The 15176-nt window shown below is 38.1% G+C and overlaps 1 protein-coding gene across 4 annotated transcripts; it reads left to right on the forward strand.

Annotated features, from left to right (window-relative positions):
* Positions 1 to 9: 9 nt before the first annotated feature.
* chodl (chondrolectin) lies at positions 10 to 14820 on the forward strand. Of its 4 annotated transcripts, none has more exons than XM_077244766.1 (8): positions 10 to 199; positions 8540 to 8920; positions 10356 to 10701; positions 10789 to 10946; positions 11052 to 11102; positions 11188 to 11274; positions 12071 to 12167; positions 13682 to 14820. In XM_077244766.1, the coding sequence occupies exons 2-8, from the start codon at positions 8803 to 8805 to the stop codon at positions 13764 to 13766; spliced, it is 942 nt and encodes a 313-aa protein (XP_077100881.1). In that variant the 5' UTR covers positions 10 to 199; positions 8540 to 8802; the 3' UTR covers positions 13767 to 14820. The 4 variants fall into 4 exon arrangements, with proteins under 4 accessions (XP_077100881.1, XP_077100884.1, XP_077100883.1 ...); XM_077244769.1 differs by having other exon boundaries at positions 43 to 199; positions 8573 to 8920; XM_077244768.1 differs by having other exon boundaries at positions 43 to 199; positions 8684 to 8920.
* Positions 14821 to 15176: the final 356 nt, after the last annotated feature.

The following is a 15176-nucleotide window of genomic DNA, read 5'->3' on the forward strand; positions in this document are numbered from 1 at the left end:
CCTCCCTTTATGCCCTCCGGGCATCAGCTGTACCCTTCAGTGCCCTCTGAGGCGACACGGCTGTACATTCCGACGGAGAAAAGCTAGCGAGTTGAGGTAGACCATACTGACAACCGTGAACACAACAGACGCCGCCCGTCAAATGTTTCTTTCCCGCCGAGGCATGTGTTATCGAGAGGAGAGTCGCGGAAGTGTGGCGGTGAGCATGTGTTTTAGCAAACAAACTTCGTACTTTGAATTGTCAAGTTTATTAGGGGACTTATGAAGACAGTGATAAGCATCTACAACTTGACATAACGTTGGAAATTGATTTATTATTTTCCTGAATCATGCGAACTTAGATTTGGATTTTGGACTTCTAGCTACAAAAGGTTTCGTTTCAAAACTACTTTAATAAAAAAAATATATAAAAAGTGTATCTAAGATGGCAGATAAGCACCGTAGAATAAACAAGCGACAACTGAACAATATTACGAATGTTTTTCCATCATTGTCCGATAGGTGGAGCCTAAACAATGGTGCATGTCATTTTCGAGAATCGATTCTTTAGAACAGTTCGTTTTAAAGAACCGTTTAAAAAAATTCAGTGATTCATTTATGCAATAGCGCAAGTAGGCTAACGTTACGTGGTCCCTCACTGCTGCTGGCATACGTTGCGTAGGCTACATGCTTTCTCTTATTAAATTCATATATGTGGACACTAGTTTAATAAAACATAAATTTAGCTTAATTTGTATTTAGTTAGCCAACACAATAGTCTACTTAATTTTCATCACTGAACACACTATTTTGCACTTTTATAGGCCTACTGCAATTTCAATAGGCCTATAGTCTAACATTTCTGTTAGGAAGGATGATATTAAAGCAACTTACTTTTCGCCCCAGTCAAATCATAAGTTCAGTCCAAATGCTCTTAAGGCTAGTCTGCTTACTATCTGTTAAAATGCTTAATATGCTGCGTAGCCTAATTTTTGGTTCTCGGTTTATCTTTGAACTTTAGTTCAATGAGTCAGTGAGATGTTGACTCGTGAACGGCTCGGACTGATTCGTGGACCCTCTCGCGCAGGCCATTTTTGAGAACTGATTCAGGGAAAATATCCGACTGAGAAACATTCGCTCATGAATCGGACAATAGCACTCAAACAACAGTGATGTAAACAAATGTGTTTGCAAACGATCCTACCTCTTATTAAACATTGTGAGGGGAAAATAATTCCTATAATGCATATGACCTATAGCCTACTCTCAGCATTAATAAGACTGAACATTTCAATGTAAAAAAACTAAATAAATGTTCATTTCCCTTAATCACTTTGTCAAAGTGCAGCTGAGGTTTACTGAGGCAAAATAAGTGGTAAATAAAATGGAAAGGAAAATCAATCTTAATTAAGATTTTTTTTTCTTTTCGGTCAATAATCAAGAATGATTGTTGGTCAGGCATTCTGCCTCTTCGGCAAAGATTGATAGGCCGAGTGCAGTATTCCTAATTATTTTATGAAGAAATAGCCTACTAGAGGTCATCAATTAGACTCATTAGCCCCATGCACTGGCTAAAGGCAAGAAGCTGGATTGCAGTGTTGCATTGCTTAAGGGTGTGCTATGCAGATACACACACAATATTGACATGGATAAAATAATTGTGATGAACCACTCATCTGTGTGTTTGGAGGGAGCGGGGAAATGTGTTTTATAAAGATTTGACGTGTATTTCCAGACAAAGGCAAAATAGTAATTCACCGTGATTATAAATCTTGTCATGGAGTGATGCTTATCTCGATCCATTATAGAAATGCAATTTAATTCTGTAATAAAATCTAAACAGTTTTAATTAACTCTGCTGATTAAAACAGAAACCAATAGAGTGCATAAGGGCATAACTTGTATGACAAATTCATCTTTAGCCTAATGTCTTTCAGGCTTTTGGCACAAGCTCAGTTTGATCATGGTGCTGGTTGTAGTAGTCCGTTAGCTGAAGGGAGTTACATATTTCATGGATGGCTTGTCATCTGCTGTATAAATCAACTGCCAGTGCTGGAAAATGCATTATCTCCTGGAGAGATTATGACAAGGCCAATTCATAACTGTGAATTGATTTTCTTAAACGCTGCCTGCAATATGGCAGTGTATTCAGAGCATGTATTGTGATGGTTAGCATAATCGAGGGTTTATATGTTCCTGAAATAGCAATCAAAAATATAATCAGCAAATCAGACAGACCTCAGTATACTGGATAGAACAGATTTTGCTCCAAGTAATCAGTCACTCAGTGCTTAACAAAATGGGTTCACACAATACCAATAAAAAGGAGGTATTCACACAATACCTATTAGAGGAGGTGAGTGAGGAGTATATATAATCAGAGCATAAATAACCATCATGGCAAAAGAAAAAATATTCTTAAACCAAATAAAAATGCATTGATGCAACAAAACTGATAGAAACAGGAATATCACATTACTTCAAAAATGCTCAGATTAAAATATATTTTGCCAGGTATTGCCACGACTAATTAAAGCATGGTCCATAAAGGGCATAAATTAGATTGCTATACAGTAATTAAAGTTGCCACAGCTAAACTGCAACTATCTGTAGTTAATGCAATTCCCCTGCGGCCTCAGCTACAGTTGACCAAAGCCTGTCTTTAAGATGCCTTGAGCTCATTAAGCACCGAGAACATTTCTATTAATTGACAAGACAATAGTTTAATTAAAAACCCAGAACCCTGTCATTCTGCCAGGACATTTGAGCGGGATGCTTGCGACTGGTGACTCAGAGGTTAACTGTGGCAGCAGCCTGGCAGCCGTATTGACTTCTGGGTAATTATACTTAAGTGGTGACTAGAGGAGGCAAATGGCAGTAACAGATTATCTGCTTTGAGGAGATGCATTCTTAGAATCAATAAGAGTCCATTTGTGGAAATAGGGCAATTTAGAGGAAAATACACCCGTTCTTGGTCCTATAACAGAAGTCATTCGCCCATGCAATAGGTCTTTAATTTTTATCTCAAATCTCTCATAGATAAAAATTAGGAAATAAAACAGAGAGAAAACAACCTCTCTGAAACAGTTTTACCTTTCTGCATCTGTTATTAAAAAGGACGATGAGAAAAAATTTAACATTAACACACTACCATTCAAAAGTTTGGGGTCAGTAAGATTTTTTGGTTACACTTTATTTTAAGGTGTCTGAGTACAGAGTAATAATAATTAACTACATGTACTTACTATATAGGGTTAGTTAGGTTTTGGTTTTGGGTTAGTTGCATGTATTTATGCACAATTTATAGTTATGGTTGCACTTTATTTTCCAGTATGTGCACTTACATGTACTTACAGTGTAACTATACATGGGTTAAGGTTAGGTTTAGGGGTGTGTTCAGGGTTGCCTTACCCAGTTATTGAAATAACTATAAATAGTACATACTAGTACATGTGGAACAGGACTGTAAAATAAAGTGCTACCATAGTTATTACTATAGTAACTTCATGTAACATGTAATAAGGACACTGTAAAATATACCGATAAAAAAAAAGAAGAATAAATTCAACAAGGACACAATAAATTGATTAAAAGTGACAGCAAAGATATTTACCATTGTTACAAAAAAATGACATTTCAAATAAATGCTGTTCTTTTGAACTTTCTATTTTATAAAAGAATCCTGAAAAAAAATAACATTTTGTGATATTAACAAAAAATGTTTTTTGAGCAACAAATTAGCATATTGGAATGATGGATCATGTGACACTGAAGACTGGAGTAACGATGCTGAATGTTCAGCTTTGCCATCACAGGAATAAATTACATTTTCAAATCTATTAGAATAGAAAAGTCGTTTAAAATATAAATATATTTCACAATATTACTGATTTTACTGTATGTATTTTTTTAATCAAATAAATGCAGCCTTTGTGAGCATAAAATACTTATTTCAAAAACATTTAAAAAATCTTACCGACCCCAAACATTTGAACATTTTTGTATTTGCATGTTTCTATCTACAGACATGCCGCCCCTCCGGCTCATCCAGTAATTACTGATTACATTAATTCTGGTACGAGCACCCAGTCACCAGCTGATGTCAGCCCACAGAGCCAATCCCTTTTGGGACAGGAAGGCTGTTGGGGAAGTCAATGACCTCTCTAAGTAATGAGGGAGAGCAGAAAGAGATTGCAGCTTGGTCCATTCGGGTCTTAGGGGGGTCGTAAAGTGATTTGCTTGTTAAAGAAGTACTTTCCCTGGCTGATTTTACAGCACTTACACTTTTCTTATACCCTTCCTACTCTGTTTTTTCCCCCCTCAATTTGCACACAAACACCCTTGAAGATGAAAGAACAGAAGCCATTTCTTGTGACGGATGTGGAAGACTCATCTCAGATGTAGCCCACACTCTGCTTGCCCTATTTACTGGGCCAAATCACTTAGACTAACTCTTACAGTCAATCAATTGCATTTACATCTATTGCGGCTCGGCCAACCAGACTCTAGGAGACAGCCATTAATTGGCTTGTGCAGTGGTAGGGACCACTGATCAATCCCAATCAACTCATGTGAAACGTTCATAATAGAGCACTAATACTTGTGCAAGGCAAGCCAAACTCACACTTATAATATCTCTGAAGTGAATTATGGCAAAAGATGATACGGGTCAATTATCAGTTGAGTTGGATATGTGAGTTATTGGAGACGGAAGCACATATAGATAGATCTGAACACAGAGACTCTTAAATGGATCCCTGGCACTCCCTCTCTTTAATGTTCCCTTAATCTCACATCGCCAAACCGTAGAATTTAATCCAATCAGCAAAGAGCTCGTTCTCATTTACCCAGAAGGCTTGAGGGGCCTATCATACATCCGTGGTGGGGAGAGCCATGACGGGACGGTGTCTTTTACCCTACATGTCATTTTTCATTTAAAATCAAGCTTTTAATTAGGTAGTCTAGAGTAATGCTCAAATATATGCTCTGAGACTTAATAACCCATTGACACATTGTTTATACTCAACAGTACATGCTAATGATAAAATATGTTCACGGGGGTCAAGGTTCATAGGTCAGGGCATCCTAAGGTGGCACAAATGAGCAGTACGAGTGTTCTATTGAAGCATTTGGCTGATTGTCAGATTTCCAATAGAGTTCCAACTCAGCACCATCTTAAAAATTGGTCAGTGTCTCAGACTGGGGTCTCCGAATGATAAAAGTGTCACAAAAAACCTTAAAGCCAATATCTTAAAAAGGGTCGCAGCATCTGTCAACACAAAGCAATAACATAAGATCACTTTGGATCCACCTCTTTTAGCAGGAAAGCACAGTTCATTCCTTTAATGTGAACAGTGCATGCCCTAAACCTGATGCTGCTGATTACTTCTGGGCAATTAAGCTCACTGATAGAATGAACTCAGTTTGACTTCGATGCTTGATCTGAAAAGAAGACAAGACAGCGAGGGGGAGAAACGGTGAGAAGCAGACGCGAGAGTTATGTGATGTTCTGGCAGAGCTTGCAGACTGGGCCCATTGTCCGGCCTTGCAAAATCAGCACTACCCCATTCCTCTGGCCCAGTTAAGATGTTATTTTTTGCAAGCTGGCCGGTATAGTGCACTCAGCTTCCCCCTTTTTTCGTGATTGCCTGACATTTCTTTTCTCTTCTCTGCTGCTGGTGCTTCCAGCCAGATCTCCTTAATACCTCAGCTGACAAGGGTCCTAGTAATAACACAGCTGCCTTTTTATTGATAATGTGTCACAGAATATCTCAGTGTAGTTATCGAACACTGGTAGAGCAGAATGGCATTTTCAGTGGGAAATAAGTAATCGATAGGGAACAGCAAATTAAGTAATAGCATTTTGGCGTCGATGCATATTACAGCTCAGTTAACAGCCTTCGGATCGGCAAGGCTCCACGCTGCAGGATGAACAGATCAATCCGCACACAGAGCTGACGTCTCGCTTTGACAACATAATTAGTTATCATACAGAGAAACGTGTTTGAGGACAATATGAAAATCCTCCCTCGGATATTCAGCTCATGAATCCGAACCATGAAGAGGCAGTCAGGGAAACCATGCGATTTTCTATGAGGAAAACAACTTTTTAAAAGTAAAGAGAGATGAATAACTGAGATGAAGGGTGTCAACTGCAATAGATGATATTGTTAATGGGAGGTCTGACAGGAAATAGTCTACATCTGTTCATATATTTACATGATTTTGCTGTCAATCCTCATTGACTTTGTTTTGATTCTAAGAGGGTAATTCTATTAATTTATAGTACGCTACTTAATATTTAAATGCGGGAATACTTGATTCTGACTGGTCAATTGCAGCACTATGTGGTCAAATTTTTTGTTTCATTTTTAGGCTTTTGCAGCCTTTTTCTTCTCGCATAATAAAACAATTTCAAATCAATATTTTATGTCTTTATTTATTTATTTGGTAAATAGCAGTACAATAAGCAGAATAATGGCCCATGAGATGGTCATTATTGCAAAATAAATCCCCACAGGGTGATAAAAACTCAACGCAAAGTGAATGTGACCATATAGTGGAAGGATTTCAGTTGAATTGGCCTTGACAAACGCATAAACAGGAAAAAATAAAATTAAAATAATTTTAAATTTGTTAAAAATTGTTAAAAAGGTTGCCCACCTACAGGTCCTTCTAAAAAAATTAGCATATTGTGATAAAGTTCATTATTTTCCATAATGTAATGATAAAAATTAAACTTTCATATATTTTAGATTCATTGCACACCAACTGAAATATTTCAGGTCTTTTATTGTTTTAATACTGATGATTTTGGGATACAGCTCATGAAAACCCAAAATTCCTATCTCAAAAAATTAGCATATCATGAAAAGGGTCTCTAAACGAGCTATTAACCTAATCATCTGAATCAACTAATTAACTCTAAACACCTGCAAAAGATTCCTGAGGCTTTTAAAAACTCAAAACCGCAATCATGGGTAAGACTGCCGACCTGACTGCTGTCCAGAAGGCCATCATTGTCACCATCAAGCAAGAGGGTAAGACACAGAAAGAAATTTCTGAACAAATAGGCTGTTCCCAGAGTGCTGTATCAAGGCACCTCAGTGGGAAGTCTGTGGGAAGGAAAAAGTGTGGCAAAAAACGCTGCACAACGAGAAGAGGTGACCGGACCCTGAGGAAGATTGTGGAGAAGGACCGATTCCAGACCTTGGGGGACCTGCGGAAGCAGTGGACTGAGTCTGGAGTAGAAACATCCAGAGCCGACGTGCACAGGCGTGTGCAGGAAATGGGCTACAGGTGCCGCATTCCCCAGGTCAAGCCACTTTTGAGCCAGAAACAGCGGCAGAAGCGCCTGACCTGGGCTACAGAGAAGCAGCACTGGACTGTTGCTCAGTGGTCCAAAGTACTTTTTTCGGATGAAAGCAAATTTTGCATGTCATTTGTAAATCAAGGTGCCAGAGTCTGGAGGAAGACTGGGGAGAAGGAAATGCCAAAATGCCTGAAGTCCAGTGTCAAGTACCCACAGTCAGTGATGGTCTGGGGTGCCATGTCAGCTGCTGGTGTTGGTCCACTGTGTTTTATCAAGGGCAGGGTCAATGCAGCTAGCTATCAGGAGATTTTGGAGAACTTCATGCTTCCATCTGCTGAAAAGCTTTATGGAGATGAAGATTTCATTTTTCAGCACGACCTGGCACCTGCTCACAGTGCCAAAACCACTGGTAAATGGTTTACTGACCATGGTATTACTGTGCTCAATTGGCCTGCCAACTCTCCTGACCTGAACCCCATAGAGAATCTGTGGGATATTGTGAAGAGAAAGTTGAGAGACGCAAGACCCAACACTCTGGATGAGCTTAATGCCTCTATCGAAGCATCCTGGGCCTCCTTAACACCTCAGCAGTGCCACAGGCTGATTGCCTCCATGCCACGCCGCATTGAAGCAGTCATTTCTGCAAAAGGATTCCCAACCAAGTATTGAGTGCATAACTGAACATAATTATTTGAAGGTTGACTTTTTTTGTATTAAAAACACTTCTTTTATTGGTCGGATGAAATATGCTAATTTTTTGAGATAGGAATTTTGGGTTTTCATGAGCTGTATGCCAAAATCATCAGTATTAAAACAATAAAAGACCTGAAATATTTCAGTTGGTGTGCAATGAATCTAAAATATATGAAAGTTTAATTTTTATCATTACATTATGGAAAATAATGAATTTTATCACAATATGCTAATTTTTTGAGAAGGACCTGTATAGCAGGGGTAATAACTGAAATTGGCACACATCCATCTGTTTATAGTGCAACATGCTTTGTAGCCTATTACAGCCTTCTGACAAATCTGTCTGTATACACAATGTTATACATCAAATATATAATAATTGGGCTGCGTCTTATTGGTTCTTTAAATTGAATGCATATTATTCAAGAGTGTTTTCACCTCAAACGTTGACCCAATGCTGCCTAAATCATGTGTATACACTAAACCTGTTTGTGACCTTCCTCGTCGTCCACCTTATAACTGGAGAACGCCTGAGAATTGTTTTGCTTAATAAAGGAGGCGATGAACATCTGCGCCCTGTTCGATTAGGCTACCTCTGCAGCCCAGCCAGACACGCGCGAGGAAGACATCATTCAAGTGGAGCAGCAGCGCGCTCGCAAGTGGAGGCGTTAGTCTCTCTCTCTCTCTCTCTCTCCCCAGAATTCCGAGGCGCTCTGCAAAGTGTCAGCCCTGCTCAGTGGAAATCATGTCTTTGAACACTATGAAGAAGAGACTCTGCCAATAAACGTTAAAAAGGCGCCTGACTGGAACAAGTCTTTATGAAGTTCACTCCATCATCTACTCCAGTGAAAGACGCGAGGATGCGCGCGGAACTCGGTATCCTTTGTGCTGTGACTTTCCTGGTCTCGTGCACCCATGGCGCGCGAGTTGTGAGCGGTAGGTTTCATTTTTATGTAGTACTATAAAGCTATTTTTATCCATCTAATTCATTTCTAGAATTTCAGTCAGTGAGGGCAATTGTACCAAAATATTGAGGGTTTTTTTTGTTGTAAAATGATGCTCAAAGCATTTGCTGTTCTTAAGTATTAGAGTTTAAAGGGATAGTTAAGACAAAACAGAAAACATTGTCATCATTTTATCATCCTCATGTTGTTCCAAAACTGTATAACTCTCTTTGTTTGGCAGAAAGGAGAAGTTAGGCAGAATGACATCCTCAGTCACCGTTCATTTTCACTGAAAAATGATGCAAAGAAAGTGAATGGTGACTGAAGCTGAACATCTTTTGAATTCCACAAAAGAAAGAAAGGCATTGGTTCGGAACAATATAATATTGAGTAAATGATCACAAGATTTTCATTTTGGATGAGCTGTCCCTTTAGAGCCATTGTCACACCAATAGTCTGAATTAAAAATATTGCTTTCAGGAATTTTGATAACATCTATAAAAAATGTGGAATAAACTCTAGAGGCTGTCACAAAATTCAAAATGCCATTATTTTTTATCTGTATTTAAGTGTTCATTCTTATTCACCTCTACTTTTTTTTAAATAAATCATCTCTCAAAAACATTATAATTGTATTATAAAATCTAACAGATCAGCTCATATTATTCTCTTGCCCAAAGATGATTTGTCCTGAAGATTATTCTTGAAGCTTGTCTCTGACTTTTTTTTAAAACCGTTCTCTCTTGATGAAGAGATGGAATGAAAATATTAGATGAAAGTGATAGAGATGGGTAGAGACAGACAATTGAACAGAAAAAACAGGTTTGTCATATGTGAACTATAAGGATGCACCAAGGGAAATTAAAATCGATTGTGCAGTTCTTTGTGATGAGATCCGGATTTAACAAAGGTAACTAGAAAGCGGCAGTTTTGGAGAACGGAACTGCAAGAACATTCCATGCTGGAAGGAGGAAAACTGTGCCACACAGAGACAAGAATTGAGGAAGGAAGCTAAGGAAGATGGTTGAGAAAATGCTGAGTCTAGTTTCCCCCCCAGTTAAACACAGCTATTACTGGGCTCAAACTGATGATATTGCAGATCCGGACCAAGCAATTATTTAAAGTACCTCCCGGGCAGGGAGCTAATGTTATTATTAGACTTTTAGCAGTCTGTGTATTAATCACAGTTCTCTTCATTGGGCCCATCAGTGTATCTTAAGTGTTTTCTATAATGCAATATGCTTTGTTTATGATTTCTTTCAAAGAATAAATTCATGCATTTTCTATCTATCTATCTATCTATCTATCTATCTATCTATCTATCTATCTATCTATCTATCTATCTATCTGTCCGTCCGTCCGTCCGTCCGTCCGTCCATCCATCCATCAGTCCAAATCTCTATGCAGCATGTATTTTGTGTCTTCAGGTCAGACAGTGTGTCAAGGTAGTCCTGAGCACCCTTGCTATAAGATCGCTTACTTCAGGGACGTGACGAGTCGTGTTGCGTTCTGGGAAGCTCTGCAGGCGTGCGAAATAGACGGCGGTTCTTTGCTGAGCATTGAGAACACAGCAGAGCAGAAGTACATCGAACACCTCCTGCGGGAACTCAGCATCTCCACTTCCACTGGTGCTGCCACGGGGTCGGGCATCACAGATGGAGACTTCTGGATCGGGCTGACTCGCGTTGAGGGTGAGAACGCACAGGAGCCTGGCAGCTTCGCCTCATGCCCCAACCTGTACAGGTGGACTGATGGAAGTGTCTCACATTTCAGGTAAGATGTGACTGATTTGGGGCCTGTTCAAAGCAGAGTTATGGATCAGGGTTATGGATCAATCAAACTTTAGCACTTGTGTTCCAGAAACTGGTATGCTGATGAACCATCTTGTGGAGGAGAAGCTTGTGTGGTCATGTATCACCAGCCTACTGCTCTCGCCGGGCCTGGCGGGCTGTATCTCTACCAGTGGAATGATGACAGGTGCAATATGAAGCACAATTTCATCTGCAAGTATGAACCAGGTACTAGGTGATTTGCACTGTGAACTTTTTGAGATGACTGTCAAAAGTAACCTGATTAACCTGAACCTCACTGCTTTACAATGTTTATTATGTTGTTCTGAGCAGAAAGCTACCTGGTAAAAGAGCAGAGCGACAGGCCTGGAGGGCGTGATGTTGGTAAGCAGCCAGGTGTCAAATCCATCATCATTTGACATAAAGATTTAAAGATGTGTTGACACTAATCTGTAAATGTGCCCTCCAGATCTTTCAACAGAAGAACAAGAGGAGAGGAGAACACCTCCCGTCGAGCAGGACGAGAGCCCTCAACTTATAATGCCAGGGCCCTCAAGTAACATGAGATTTAAAATTCAGTGTTCAGTACAAGTTAAGCTTTAACAGCATTTGTGGTCTAATGTTGATTACCACAAAAAGAATGTCCACAAAAAAAAAAAAATCATTAATCTATTACAACGAGGAACTTACAATGAAAGTGAATGGGGCCAATTTCAATTTCTCAAGTTTCAATAGAAGACTTAAAACTGTAAGCATTTAGCATGATTTTAGTTTAAATTAAAAGTTATATCCACTTTTAAAACTTCTTCAACGGAGTGCCTTGAAAACTTAAAATAACTGTAACATTATTATTTAAATAGCTCTATAGATCAAATAATACACATTTTAACAAAATAATGAATTTAATGTTCAAAAGTTTGGGGTGAGATTTTTTAGGAAAATATGTTTTATTTTTATATTATTTATATTTAATTTATATTTAATATTATATAAATTAATAAGGATACATAAGTAAAGATCACCAAATCAGCATTATTTCTAAAGCATCGTGTGACACAGGAGACTCGAGTAATGATGCTGAAAAGTCAGCTTTGCCTTCACAGGAATAAATTACATTTAAAAATATATCAAAATAGAAAACAGTTATTTTAAATTGTAATTATATTTCATAAAGGCAACCTTCAAGGTAGGTGACTTAAAAAACATTGAAAAAAACATTTGATTGATTAATAAATAAGGTTTTTATGTGCTGTTCATTGAGTTTCACTTGTACTGAACGCAGAATATTCCTTCAACTCAAAATAAATGCCTGAATGTGAATAGAAATCAAAGTGTGTTTTTTTCTTACCCAGGTATGCTGCTAATCTACGTGATTATCCCTACCATCCCACTTCTCTTGCTGATCCTGGTGGCTTCAGGGACGTGCTGTTTCCAGATGTTGAGCAAGAGGTGAGCCATTAAGATCAAATCACTGTAAACGCTGTCAGACTAATGCTAATGCGCTGTCCTATTATGCAAAGTATCATCCAAATACTGCGACACATCAGGAAGTCAGTGTCTCACCAGCGTCTTTAGACATTAACTCCCTTAGCGTCTTGATTAATCAAGGTTTTCTGCTCACTAGCCGAAATCTGACACCATCCTCTATTTCTTTCACTAACCCAGATTCTTCTGTTTATAACTGTGCCTGGAAAAACAGCTCAGCCCATACTAATCATCATCAACATACTCATTATAGCATGGATTTGGCATATTTGAAGTGGGAGGGGTTTTCCTGCCGCATTACATCACACTGCGTTGGAGACAGAGTCCAACTCGACTTTTATTCCCATCAATATCCAGATCGGCAGGCCCAGGGAACGGGTCTACAGAACTGCTGAAGCAAGCCATTCTTGTCCTCCACTCACGGCTATCAACACAGATCATGAAACACAGTTCATCTCCCTTTAACCCTCGGCCCGTGCTTGGCAAGGCATTATATAGTGGCTTATTTGTGTAATTTATTATGTTTATACGCTGACGCTCCCACAGAGTGATGTCTTTTTAACATATTTCCAATCACTTCGGCAGACGGGGATTCTCAGACAATGCATTCAATCACTGGCAGTGACTGAGAGCGCTTTATTCAGTAAAAGGCTTCCTGGAGCGAGTTCAAAGCTTTTGGATAAATGTCTTAACTCCTTAGTAGATGATACTTCTCTGTTTTACGATGTTTGCCACTTGTTCTCGTGATTAAAAACCATCTTGGAGCATAAAACCAGGAGGAGTCACCTAACGGCTGCTTTGCTTCGGTCTGTTCATCGCGAATACCTTTAAATGTATTCCATGCATTGTGCTATAAAACTTTGCCAGTAAAACTCAGCAACAAATTATGAAAATAACTAAACCAAAGGGGAGATTTAAGTGGGGAAATTGAATTTTCACAATACATACAAAAGCAATACATATTTACTTCTGCGCCCATATTAACAGATTACAGTATATCAGTATATATTAACACATACAACTAAAACTGAAAGTTCTCTCATTATTTACTCACCCTCATATCATTCCAATACTGCATGCATTTCTTTCGTGCAACACAAAATATATTTTGAAGAATTGTTTTTGTTCATGCAACTGAATTGCATGTATGCACAATATTGAATTTGAATTTGACATTTGAATATTTAAATTAACAAAAAATATATTTTTTAAATATCGTCTGTGTTCCACAGAAGAAACTCATGCAGGTTTGGAAAGATATGAGGGAATATTCATACATGAGTAAATTAATATACATTTTTGGGTGAATACTTTTATAAGTAACATTTTTCAATGTTTGCAAATAATTTTCTGGAAGTGTACTCGCCTATTTTAAAGAAAAGTGACACTGAAAGATGCACAAACCTGTTATACAGTACATAAATATTGTATAATTGTAAATATAATTATATATATATATATATTTCTTTTTTTAACAGTAAACCACGGACCAAAACAAGCGTTAACCAATCAACTCTCTGGATCTCCAAGACGCCAAAGACAGACAGTGGCATGGAGGTATAAAGATTCATCTCCACGATTCAAGCAGCTTCCTGGTTCTGTCTTCAATGTTGCTTGGTCAGCAACACGCTCGTCCGGTTGTTAGTTTAGTGTGTGATTTAATAAAACAAGCTCAAATATGCAGCACCAGAAGAGCAGTTACACACGTATCGCATTTCAGTACAAATGTTGTGCTTAGAGCTGCTCCTCAGCCTCTCACAACCACGCAGTTTCCTTTACACTCCCATGACCTTCTTCTCCATTTCATGTTTCATGTCAGATAGTCTGACCCGAGGGTACTGAGGGCTGCTTAGGGAGGGTGAATGCTAATTGGCACCAAACACAGTGAGCAATTAAATGACTGTAATTAAAGCAAGTACAAGTGGGAACCACATAAAAAGAGGAATTAAGAGTTCCTTCTAACAGCGAGTGTCACACAAACTGAAGAGCATAAAAAAGCCTGCTTCTAAAGGTTTCTGAAGAATTAGAGTACTTTGTGTCTCATTCAAGAACTTAGAGGCCTATTTAATCTCAAACATTACTCATGCAGTGTGATGCATTGCCTATGACACCATAATATCATGTATAATTACCTGCATACAACTGATAATTTGATAATGATGAGATTTATTTTAAAACATACATGATCATAACTTAAATTACTGGAACGACTGGCTTAGTGACTGTTTTGGTCTGCAGCTTATAGGACATTGTTATCAAAAAACAGATGAATTAATCAGAAATGTACATATTTTTTTGTATGATGCTATTACAAAGCTGCTTTAAGCTGCCACATGTATATGCAGTATTTTGCATGAGAATATTTTATCATCACCTTTTACAACACTGCATATAGAAATTATCAATGCTAAAAAGTATTAAACTGGTTTGCATCATTGTGAAATATTGTATCAGATATCGAGGTTAGTCAGTTATACATCTGGTTGTACAGGAAGATACGTTTCTGTGAGTGTGGGTAATATTGTGTGTTTGGATTTAAAATGTGCTGTTAATACTTTTTATATTTTTGAGACAGGAATTGGACGTGTACAAACGGATTAAAAATATTGTGAAGATGTTTTAGTATGTTTTTATGTCTCTAAAATGATGCCACTTGTTTGTAGTAAATGCTTAATCGCCAAAAAAATCACCAGTCTTTTGAGTAACTCGACGTCCGAGTTACACGAAATCTGTATTATGTTTTGTGATTCATCACAGGTTAAAAAGCTGTTCTTATCGATAAAAAAAGTTTAATGTGATTGGCAGATATTAAATATGAATCGGATTCAAAGAATTCACGTCCTTATCTCTGCTCCTCAAACACTCAAGAAAAAGGTTCTTTTGCACACAAAAATACCTTAGATACATAGATCAAAACTGAATAAACAGATTACTATTGGCAATTGCACCATTTGTATTTGTTTAAGAGAAACA

This window comes from Siphateles boraxobius, unplaced genomic scaffold (assembly GCF_051911475.1).
Source record: "Siphateles boraxobius isolate OS27281-9 unplaced genomic scaffold, OSU_SipBor_1 26, whole genome shotgun sequence".
NCBI classification, from domain to species: domain Eukaryota; kingdom Metazoa; phylum Chordata; class Actinopteri; order Cypriniformes; family Leuciscidae; genus Siphateles; species Siphateles boraxobius.

What these genes read in the sequence shown, in the direction of transcription:
- chodl (XM_077244766.1), top strand. Translation starts at nt 8,803, where the DNA reads ATGAAGTTCACTCCATCATCTACTCCAGTGAAAGACGCGAGGATGCGC. An exon ending in TGGCGCGCGAGTTGTGAGCG is followed by an intron (nt 8,921 to 10,355) that starts GTAGGTTTCATT and finishes TTGTGTCTTCAG; the next exon opens with GTCAGACAGTGTGTCAAGGT. An exon ending in TTCCAGATGTTGAGCAAGAG is followed by an intron (nt 12,168 to 13,681) that starts GTGAGCCATTAA and finishes TTTTTTTAACAG; the next exon opens with TAAACCACGGACCAAAACAA.